This window comes from Triticum aestivum, chromosome 3D (assembly GCF_018294505.1).
Source record: "Triticum aestivum cultivar Chinese Spring chromosome 3D, IWGSC CS RefSeq v2.1, whole genome shotgun sequence".
Taxonomy (NCBI): domain Eukaryota; kingdom Viridiplantae; phylum Streptophyta; class Magnoliopsida; order Poales; family Poaceae; genus Triticum; species Triticum aestivum.
This window is the reverse complement of record NC_057802.1, coordinates 538,764,141-538,775,957: the sequence shown is the minus strand read 5'-3', so window position 1 is coordinate 538,775,957 and position 11,817 is coordinate 538,764,141. Positions and strand designations below refer to the sequence as shown.

The 11,817-nt window shown below is 53.9% G+C and overlaps 1 protein-coding gene across 1 annotated transcript; it reads left to right on the top strand.

Annotated features, from left to right (window-relative positions):
• The first annotated feature begins 954 nt into the window (after nucleotides 1–954).
• On the top strand, nucleotides 955–2,519 carry LOC123080314 (translation initiation factor IF-2). Its single transcript, XM_044503225.1, has one exon. The coding sequence runs from the start codon at nucleotides 1,142–1,144 to the stop codon at nucleotides 2,306–2,308; it is 1,167 nt and encodes a 388-aa protein (XP_044359160.1). The 5' UTR covers nucleotides 955–1,141; the 3' UTR covers nucleotides 2,309–2,519.
• The last annotated feature ends 9,298 nt before the right edge of the window (nucleotides 2,520–11,817 follow it).

The following is an 11,817-nucleotide window of genomic DNA, read 5'->3' as shown; positions in this document are numbered from 1 at the left end:
CTAGCAACTAGGGCAGCTATGCGTTTGAGCCTCGGCGAGGACATGGGCACGCAAGTTGACTATAGCTACCATCGTGGACAGTATATGCCGAGGCATTTCCCTTTTTTTATAAGCATAAGCATGCGCGGCGGCGCTCAGCCTGCTCGTGCCGATCAGATTACCGTTTCTCCTATGCTCGACCATCTCGCCCCGCTGGGCCCCAACGTGTTTGAACTTGTTCGACGCGACGTGGCCAGGTCAACATTGGCACACGCAAAACTAGCCTAGGTCGGGCGGTTAAGTAATAAGTTATTCTAGTTGATTATTGTTTCCACCGCCAGCCCGTCAAGAAACTAAACTGGAAGGGAGTTTGACATTCGTCACCAAGCCAACTCGTTTGCCAGCGTACTCCTCGACAGAGACATCATTCTTGAATTTTCACTAGTAGTGTGCAACCTGCGAGGCAGGGCGGCCTCCTGGGCCTGGCGCCGTCCGCATTGAAGCATGCCGTGAGCTGCCTGCGGCCAACTGCAGCCGCGCTGCACCTGCACTGTGGCGCACGTTAACTGACCCGGCACGGACGTCGCCTTGACGCGCCTGCCTGCGGTGCACGGAGGCCTCGCACTGTGGGCTTCATCACGGCCCGATTAACTCTCACCGGCGCAACGTACGTGAACGACTGCCACCTCCGTGCGCCGGGGCGTTTACTGCAGCCACAGCGCGGGACACGCGAGCAGGCACCGGCACGAAGCAGTTGTTTAACTGCGCCGTGACTTTCACCGTGCAGGCTCGATCGGTAATTCGCGGCGGGTGACGTGGAAGGAGAGCCGGGGCGGCGAGGGAGGGGGGCGCGTCACCAGACAAAGATCGCAGAGCGCATATGCGGCCCTGCGGCACGCGAGGCGAGACGTGGAAATCAGGGAGCCAGCAGCCAGCTCCCCACTTGATGTGATTGATGATAAATACGCGTCAAGTCGCTTCATACGCCTCCCTTTCTCGTTCGATCCCCATCCCCATCCCCATCCCCATTCCCTTCTCCTCGCTTCGCAAGCTGCGCCGAGTCCCTCCCATGCCGTCCTGCAGCTAGCTGAGCTAGCTCTCGTGCTTCCCGTCCGAGCCCAGGTCGCGTTCGTGGGGGGCTGCATTGCTCGGCGAGCGAGCGATGGACGTCGTTGTAGGGCTGCCGTCTTCTCCGCCCGACTCCGGCCGCTCCTCGCCGTCCCCGACCGCGTCGCCCGAGTTCGAGTTCTGGATGGTGGGCAAGAACCCGGGCTCCTTCCCCTCCCCCGCCCTGCTCACCGCCGACGAGCTCTTCTCCGGCGGCATTGTGCTCCCGCTCCACACCCTCCAGGCCCCTCCTGCCTGCCCCGACGCCGACCAAGACCAAGACGCCGGGGAAGACGCTGAGGCCGATGCCGACGCCGACGACGTCAACGAGTCCGCCGAGCCGCCGGAGGAAGAAGGGGAGCCTGCCACGCAGGCGCAGCCGCTCGCGGAGGCCTGCGCCGTCCCGACGCCGGACCTCCCCGCGGTCACCTTCAAGTGGAAGGACATCTTCAAGGCCACCGGCGAGTCCAAGGAGCGCGCCAAGAAGGCGGAGCGCCGCGTCAGCAGCGTCAGCGGCAACGCCGAGCTCATCAACATCAACATATGGCCCTTCTCCCGGAGCCGCTCCGCTGGCCACTCTACCTCCGGCGCCGGCGCCGGCGCTAGCAGCAAGGCCAAGGCGACCAGTCCCAGCACCGGCAACGCCAGTGCAGCTGCGGCCAGCGCACCGGCGGCTCCTACCGCGACGGCGGCCGGGCGCAAGGTGAGCAGCGCGCCGTGCTCCCGGAGCAACTCACGCGGCGAGGCCTCCGGGTCGGGGGTGCCGGCCGTCGCCATCGCGGCGGCAGCTGAAAAGGCCGCTGCCCAAGCGCCCGCCACGTCCATGCTGAGGCGGTGGGTTCCCGGCGGCCAGGGCAGAGCAGGCCTGAGCGCGAACGGCATCCGCCTGGGCAGGGCCAGCCCCGTCTGGCAGCTGAGGCGCAACAAGCTACAGCAGCAGCAAGCCGCCGCGGAGCAGAAGCAGAGCAGCAACGCCACCGCCACCGCCAGCGGCAAGAGCAAGGCCGTCCCCGAACAAGACGACGCCGCGACGAGCCAAGGCCAAGCGGACGGCGGCGAAGCAGACAAGGCGACGGCGTCCGCTGCTGCAGATGCAGCGCCGGCGACCGTGAGCGCGCCAGCCGCCGCGTGCCGGAACAACGCGGAAGTCGCCGGCGAGGAGTGCGTGCCGCCGCAGGGGCTGTTCGGCCTCCGCACCTTCTTCTCCAAGAAGGTGTACTGATCCCGACACACCGCGCCATGCGTGGCCGTAGCGCACTCACTGAATGTACATAGGACTCGAGCTGGTACAGGCTCGTCTCTCTCGTCGATCCATTCCGCGACCCCCTCCGCCGCCCGTTCGCTAGCTTAAGCATTCTTTTTCTCTTATCTCTGTACTGTACTACGCATCGCCATGAATGATAGCTCAGCTCAAGCTGCCGTCCTCTCCATCATGAACCGTCCAACTCAATGTCCATGTACCACTAGCTAGCAGCACTAGTAAAACCGTAACACGCAAAAACCCATCGATGTGGCGTGTAACACAAACTCCCGGGTCCCTTGCACGGCGAGACATGGGTTAATGGGGGTTGGTTGAGTGGGAGATGCCAAATGATTCGGGGGCAAAAGGCTGGAAAAGTCAGGGTGGCCTCTGCGGCGCCTGTCCCGCCCGCCGTCCATGCACGCACCGGAACCGGATCGACCGATGGATGGATCGATCGGGGCGGATGGGCAAGCAGCGGCAAGCACGCACTGCTCTGGGCTGCATGCCGCCACGGGCTACGCAACAAGGCGTATGCCGTTGGATGCCTCTGCACATGCGCCTGCTGGCTTGCTAAATCTGCTGGGATCTTGTGTGGTAGCGGCCTGTATTATCGATGTCGATGCGGCACAGCACTCCTCCATCGGCCCCGTGCCCACGCCGTGCTTGTTCTAGGGCGCGCTTGCTCTGGCCACGAGTTGGCTCCTGGCTGTTGGGTCCGGGCCATGCATGCATGCGGACATGCGCTGCTGTCTGCACCATGATGGCAAGAAACAATTTGCTCAGAGCATGGTTAATAGTATAGCTAGCTGCTGGCTATAAGCCAGTGCCATGTCATCTACAGTCCATTTTATAGCCAACATGTATAATAGTAGATTAAAAGAGTGTACTATTTTTTTGTTATGTGGCCCATTTTTCATTCTCACAAAGTGTCTAGAGCACGTGCTAAAGCTGTCTCTTCACAAAGAGCCCGCTTACCTTCTCTCTCCTCTTCTCTTTCCTCCAAGTAAGCAGAAATATACTAGTTTATTTCTTATAGCCCGCTGACTCAGCTCTATTATACCTGCTCTCGTGGGACCAATCTCGCTAGATAGATAGGACTAGACGGACCAATCTCGCTAGATAAAATTGTTCTGCTAGTGTGGTGCCGAGCCCGAGCGGTGTAAAATTAAGTAGCCTGTGCATCTGGCGGGGTTGAAGAGTGGATCTCTCCATCTTAACTGTACAGCTAACGAAGCTAGTGGCAACGAGCGAGGTTTATAGCCTTTTGCAGAAGGCAGAGGGACTAGTTGCAAGTAGGGAGCAGGTGGTGGTGATGGTGCCGGGGTAGTACTCCAGATCAACCTTGCTTCGAATTAAAGATTGGTGATGGTTGACAGAGGTTAAAGCGGTGCAGCATCTAGCCGGGAGTGGTGCTAATCGTAATCTAACCTCTCGATTCAGAGGGAGACAGGCACTACTTAGTTAGGTCGAAGAAAATGGCGAGACGGTAGTACGGCTGCGTGCGCGGGGCGCAGGACGTGCGGCGGCCTGCCTGCCGGCAAGTGGGCCGGCAGCGGCTGACCCCGGCTGCCTGGATGGCCAGTTAACTTACTGCTTGATCGGCTCTACCCCTACGCAGAGTCCAGCCTTCGAGGTGCAACGCAACGTTCGTGCCTGCGCTGCATCTCGCGATTTTTTTCTTTGTGCTGCGGCTTTGCCGATTTTTCCATGGGGGAAAGGGTACGGCCGGGGCCGGGGGCGGAGGAATCAAATCAGCTTTGACGTATCATACGGCCTGCGATTTGGGGAGGGGCGCAGCGCGCGGCAGGGGCGCCCATCCCGAGCGGAGCCGGCGCCTGTGGCCGGCCCGCCCCGACACGGCGAGTGGAGCGGCACCGCGCCGCATTGAGCGGCTGCTGGTTGCAGGGCGGGCGGGGTGGTGGCGGTGCCGTGGACGTGGGGGAGGGTGGCCGCGCGCGGCAGCGCAGAGCGGGGGCCACATGCCATTGTCGAGGTCGGGCTTTGGCTAGGGGAATCGATCGGGACGTGATGGTTGTGTGTTTTCATCGGACGGTTGTGTTTTGTGGCGCCCACGGATTGGACGCCCTGGATCCTCGTCGGGCAGAGTTGGAAAACAAACGGCCAGTTTGGTCCATGGATTTTTTTTTATTTTTTATTTTGCATCGAGTCCATGGATTAAGAAGGGTGGGAGTAGACTGGCAAATTGCGCCCCAGGATGAAAACGTATGGCACGTTTGCTGGCTTGTATCTAGCTCAACCAGGCCGCACGGTATAAAAATGACATGTTCCATTGCCTCGGCTACATCTATCTTCTGATCCCCGGGCCAGGCTGAGGGGGAGGGTTTTTGGACAGCCAAGCTGTGGCGAGGCACGACTAAGGAAGGGCGGGAGACGGACAAGACGTGTAGAACGTGCCTTAACTCATACCCCATTCTCTTCCCTCACCCCCCGAACCTCATTCACAACTCACTCTCTCACCATCCTTTTGGTGTCTCCGATGGCCGCTACACTGCCGAGCCATTACAATAATGATCATCATTTTTTCTCTCAAGGTAGAAGTAACACCTTACAATAATGATCATTATACTTTTCTCAACTTCATCTAAATACAAATATAGCTCTTGCTATGTACATGAAAAGAACTCTCTATATGATGCTTCTAGCATTGTATCAGGATGTGCAATGATCTAACGTAGCATTTATCTAATGAGCAAATGGCATAGCCATGAAAAAACAATGCTAGCTATAACGATCATGCAAAGCATATGAAAATGCTTTGTTGGAAAAGGCAGTGCCTAGGAGGCGCTTAGGTACGCCTAGGCGCTAGGCAATGACCAAACGCCTCGTCTAGGGCATAAATGGAGGTCTAGACAGGGCAAGCAAGGAATTGTATACCCAAGCAAGAAATCATGCCACATACTGCACTGATATGCCAAACAGGTTATATCCCCAGTCGTGCAGGCGAGAGCCACGCGTGTCTCGTCGCATACGAAAGATACATCATGAATGACCATGAAGTAACATATGATATATTTCCTTATCTATCACCATGTTTGACTACATCATTATTACCTTCCTTATTTATGCAAAAGAGAAATGCCCATTTTTTGCGAAATGGTTTAAGGCCATATACACGGGTCCTCACAAACACCCACTTACAAATAAATAGAAATACATTCAAAATCTTTGAGGTGCTACTTCTTCATGTGCATCCACCGGCGGTGTGCCGTGAGCGTAGCTCGATATCGCCCCTGGGTCTCCACCTTGTCGGAGAATTTTTTTTTTAAACCCAAGAGCTTATAGAGGCACCGGCTGGGAAGTCGTCGATGCTGACCAGAAGACGTCGACAGTCGCGAGAAAACAACATCGATAAGGGCATGTAGAGACTCCAAAGACCATGTCTACCACAAAAGGTGACAGAATCCAGACGGACTCACCGAAAACCTAAACCGACCGGGTCCCATGGAATTCGTCGGAGAGACAACTCCACACGCCCTCCGCTAGTGACAAACACATCAACGAAATGGGGATAGGGTTGGGAGAACAATATTCCTACCCTAGGGCAACGTCGCCGCTTGGCCACCCCAAACCAAACATGAAGACTCCAAAAAAAACCTGGAATAAAATCACCCAGTTGTACGATAGGTCCGGGTATGATGTCGAGATCGGCACCGACCATGAACCAATGCCCTCTTCTTCGACTATCCAACCAAATCGTACCACCAATGAAGACCTCTGCACCAGATCACGTTGGCTACCATCGGCTTCACCAACGTCGTCATTGCGCACCGCCTGATGAAGGCCGCCACTCGAGCACACATCTCCTTCGCCGTCCCACAATAACCCTTCAGCAGTTCCACAAACAGGCCGCCCAATCCGGACCTCCCCGCCACAATCGGTGCCGCGTGGGCTTTGCCCGACGATGCACCCTGACTCGCCCCGACGACGATGGGAAGGGCCGATGACGGGTGGCGGCCGAGGTTTGTTGGTGGCCTACTTCGTCGCTTCACAAAGTTGTTTGTGAGCCTCTTACCGTTCAAGAGATAATACCAATGCTAGCCATCGGATTGCATAAAATGAGCGGCTCACATTAATTAGGGCCATCTTAAAATTCTATATGAAAAGAGAACGTTAAAAATCAGTTCAAGTGCAGAGAGAGCCTTGGCTCAGTGGTTAGGTATGCGGTTGTGCAGCCCAACGACCCGAGTTCAATTCCCAGAATTGACAGGTGATGCACAGGGGTTTTCTCCCGTTTATTGAGGATCAAGCTTGATGTGTGGTGGAACCACTCATCAAGAAATATCTTGATACTCATTCAAAAAAAATTCTGAGGACCATGTTTATCTTGGTACTCATACTAAAATGGTCGTATGCATCCTTAGTTGGTGCAGAGGCCGGGAAGTGAAAATCTCTCCCATTTAAGGGATTAAATTTTTACCGAATTTTTCTGACCCGTCCCCCCGCGTCGTCCGCTCTAGGGCGACTCGGGGGCCAAACCCTAGGCGCCAACGGTCCCCCGCCCCCCTTCTCCTCCTCCCCCGCCGCCGCCGGCAGCCGTCGTCGGGCTTGCCCGCGCGGCAGTAGGCGGCGGCGGGGGCTTCCCCGCGCGCCCGCCTCGACCTCTGGAGAGCCCTCCACCCCGCATCAGGCGCCGCTGCCCGCTTCCCCTGCTCCCTGGTGGCCGCCGAGGCCGGCCCTCTGCGGCGGCTGCCGCCGGCGTTGTCGCCCCGCGCCTGGTCGCCGGGGACGGCTCCGCCGTCAGATCCGGCCGCCTCCGCCCTGGGATCGAGGCCATCTCCGATCTGGCGGCTGGTGGGTCGGGGTTCGCCGGATCCACCAGATCTGGCCAGCGTGGCCTTGCCTCGTCTTGCCCGGCTTGGGTATTCGAGGTGTGGTGCTCCCTGATGGCGGCGGTGCGGGTCGTTCTCCATGTTTTGACGGGATGTGTGCGGTGGGTGGATGCCGGGGCGGCGGCCTCGGGCGGTGTGGACGGCGTTGCCTCTTTGGCGGGCGACGGCCGTGAGTGTTGGTGGTCCGCGACTTCGGCCGTGCGGGCGGCGAGGTCTCGGTGGACGTCTACTACAGTGGGTCGGGGTGCCCCATCACCCGGCGTGCCTGCTTCGATGAAGTCGAACGCCTTCTTCAGCTGCGTGCGCTCCTCTGGCCAGGTCTTTGGCCGAGTGGATGGGATGGGGGCGGGACCGGGGGAAACCCTTGGCCGTCGGCAAAGGCCACGACAATGGCGGCGCCTTTGCTGGGCGTCGGTTCCCTTCTTGGAGGCCTTGTCGAGGTCCGCTCCCATCTTTCACTGTGCTCTTCTTTTAGGCGAAAGCTCTAGTTCCCCTTGTGGGCGACGGCGTCGTACCCTCGTCGTGCTCCTTCTTGAAGGCGTCGCCTCGGGTTCCCGGAATCACGGTGGGCGCTTTGCGGTGCGTGTGAGGTGTTTGGCGGCGGCAATGTGTGCAACGTTTCATCTATTCTACCGCCGGTCTTCATCTTGTGGTAGCGCTCCTTCGGCTTGGAGATGGACTGGCATAGGTGGTGGTCGTCATTTGGCATCATGGTGGCGTCGATGGCGGAGGAACCTGCCAAGGTTGGTACCTCAATCTGTTGGGGAACGTAGCAGAAATTCAAAATTTTCCTACGTGTCACCAAGATCAATCTAGGAGATGTTAGCAACGAGTGGGGAGGAGTGCATCTACATACCCTTGTAGATCGCGAGCGGAAGCGTTCAAGAGAACGGGGTTGATGGAGTCGTACTCGTCGTGGTCCAAATCACCGATGATCCTAGCGCCGAACGGACGGCACCTCCGCGTTCAACACACGTACGGAGCGGGGACGTCTCCTCCTTCTTGATCCAGCAAGGGGGAAGGAGAAGTTGATGGAGATCCAGTAGCACGACGGCGTGGTGGTGGAAGTAGCGGGATCCCGGCAGGGCTTCGCCAAGCGCAAGCGGGGAGGAAGAGGTGTCACGGGAGGGAGGGAGGCGCCAGGGCTTGGGGTGCTGCTCCCATGCGCCTCCCCACTATATATAGGGGTGGAGGGGGCTGGTTTCTTGCCCTCCAAGTCCATTGGGGCGTTGGCAAAGGTGGGGGAAAGAAATCCCATCATTTCCCTTCCCCACCGATTGTTATCCCCCTTTTTTAGGGATCTTGATCTTATCCCTTCGGGATATGATCTTATTCCTTCTAAGGTGGGATCTTGGTGCGCCTTGACCAGGGGTGTGGGGCCTTGCCCCCACTACCCACGTTCATGTGGGTCCCCCCATGCAGGTGGGCCCCACTTCGGAACCTTCTAGAACCTTCCCGGTACAATACCGAAAAATCCCGAACATTTTCCGGTGGCCAAAATAGGACTTCCCATATATAAATCTTTACCTCCGGACCATTCCGGAACTCCTCGTGACGTCCGGGATCTCATCCGGGACTCCGAACAACTTTCGGTTAACCGCATACTAATATCTCTACAACTCTAGCGTCACCGAACCTTAAGTGTGTAGACCCTACGGGTTCGGGAGACATGCAGACATGACCGAGACGACTCTCCGGTCAATAACCAACAGCGGGATCTGGATACCCATGTTGGCTCCCACATGTTCCACGATGATCTCATCGGATGAACCACGATGTCGAGGATTCAATCAATCCCGTATACAATTCCCTTTGTCAATCGGTACGTTACTTGCCCGAGATTCGATCGTCGGTATCCCAATACCTTGTTCAATCTCGTTACCGGCAAGTCACTTTACTCGTACCGTAACGCATGATCCCGTGGCTAACTCCTTAGTCACATTGAGCTCATTATGATGATGCATTACCGAGTGGGCCCAGAGATACCTCTCCGTCATACGGAGTGACAAATCCCAGTCTCGATTCGTGCCAACCCAACAGACACTTTCGGAGATACCTGTAGTGCACCTTTATAGCCACCCAGTTACGTTGTGACGTTTGGTACACCCAAAGCATTCCTACGGTATCCGGGAGTTGCACAATCTCATGGTCTAAGGAAATGATACTTGACATTAGAAAAGCTCTAGCAAACGAACTACACGATCTTGTGCTATGCTTAGGATTGGGTCTTGTCCATCACATCATTCTCCTAATGATGTGATCCCGTTATCAATGACATCCAATGTCCATGGTCAGGAAACCATAACCATCTATTGATCAACGAGCTAGTCAACTAGAGGCTTACTAGGGACATGTTGTGGTCTATGTATTCACACATGTATTACGGTTTCCAGTTAATACAATTATAGCATGAACAACAGACAATTATCATGAACAAGGAAATACAATAATAACCATTTTATTATTGCCTCTAGGGCATATTTCCAACAGTCTCCCACTTGCACTAGAGTCAATAATCTAGTTCACATCACCATGTGATTAACACTCAAAGTTCACATCGCCATGTGACTAATACCCAAGAGTTTACTAGAGTCAATAATCTAGTTCACATCACCATGTGATTAACACTCAATGAGTTCTAGGGTTTGATCATGTTATGCTTACGAGAGAGGTTTTAGTCAACGGGTCTGCAACATTCAGATCCGTGTGTGCTTTACAAATCTCTATGTCATCTTGTAGATGCAGCTACCACGCGCTACTTGGAGCTATTCCAAATAACTGCTCTACTATACGAATCCGGTTCACTACTCAGAGTCATCCGGATTAGTGTCAAAGTTTGCATCGACGTAACCCTTTACGACGAACCCCCTTTCCACCTCCATAATCGAGAAAATTCCTTAGTCCACTAGATACTAAGGATAAGTTCGACCGCTGTCATGTGATCCCTTCCTGGATCACTATTGTACCCCTTGACTAACTCATGGCAAGGCACACTTCAGGTGCGGTACACAGCATAGCATATTGTAGAGCCTACGTCTAAAGCATAGGGGACGACCTTCGTCCTTTCTCTTTCTTCTGCCGTGGTCAGGTCTTGAGTCTTACTCAATACTCACACCTTGTAACACAGCCAAGAACTCCTTCTTTGCTGATCTATTTTGAACTCCTTCAAAATCTTGTCACGGTATGTATTCATTTGAAAGTACTATTAAGCGTTTTTGATCTATCCTTATAGATCTTGATGCTCAATGTTCAAGTAGCTTAATCCAGGTTTTCCATTAAAAACACTTTTCAAATAACCCTGGATGCTTTCCAGAAATTCTACATCATTTCTGATCAACAATATGTTAACAACATATACTCATCAAAAATTCTATAGTGCTCCCACTCACTTCTTTGGAAATACAAGTTTCTCATGAACTTTGTATAAACCCAAAATCTTTGATCATCTCATCAAAGCGTTCATTCCAACTCCGAGATGCTTACTCCAATCCTTAGAAGGATTGCTGGAGCTTTGCATACTTGTTAGCATCTTTCAGGATTGACAAAACCTTCTGGTTGTATCACATACAACCTTTCCTCAAGAAAATCGTCGAGGAAACAATGTTTTGACATCCTATCTGCAAGATTTCATAAATAATGCAGTAACTGCTAATATAATTCTAACAGACTCTTAGCATCGCTACGAGTGAGAAAGTCTCATCGCAGTCAACTCCTTGAACTTGCCGGAAAACATCTTAACGACAAGTCGAGCTTTCTTAATGGTGACACTTACCATCATTGTCTGTCTTCCCTTTAAAATCCATCTGTACCCAACAGCCTTACGACCATCAAGTAGTTCTTTCAAAGTCTATACTTTGTTTTCATACATGGATCCTCTCGGATTTTATGGCCTCGAGCCATTCGTCGGAATCCGGGCCCACCATCGCTTCTCCATAGCTCGTAGGTTCATTGTTGTCTAGCAACATGACTTCCAAGACAGGATTACGTACCACTCTGAAGTAGTACGCATCCTTGTCGTCCTATGAGGTTTGGTAGTGACTTGATCTGAAGTTTCATGATCACTATCATAAGCTTCCACTTCAATTGGTGTAGGTGCCACAGGAACAACTTCCTGTGCCCTGCTACACATTAGTTGAAGTGACGGTTCAATGACCTCATCAAGTCTCCACCATCCTCCCACTCAATTCTTTCGAGAGAAACTTTTCCTCGAGAAAGGACCCGTTTCTAGAAACAATCACTTTTGCTTCCAGATCTGAAATAGGAGGTATACCCAACTGTTTTGGGTATTCTATGAAGATGCATTTATCCGCTTTGGGTTCGAGCTTATCAGCCTGAAACTTTTTCACATAAGCGTCGCAGCCCCAAACTTTTAAGAAACGACAGCTTAGGTTTCTCTAAACCATAGTTCATACGGTGTCGTCTCAACGGAATTGCGTGGTGCCCTATTTAAAGTGAATGCGGTTGTCTCTAATGCCTAACCCATAAACGATAGTTGTAATTCGATAAGAGACATCATGGTATGCACCATATCCAATAGGGTGCAGTTATGATGTTCGGACACACCATCACAATATGGTGTTCCAGGCGGTATTAGTCGTGAAACAATTTCCACAATTTCTTAATTGTGTGCCAAACTCG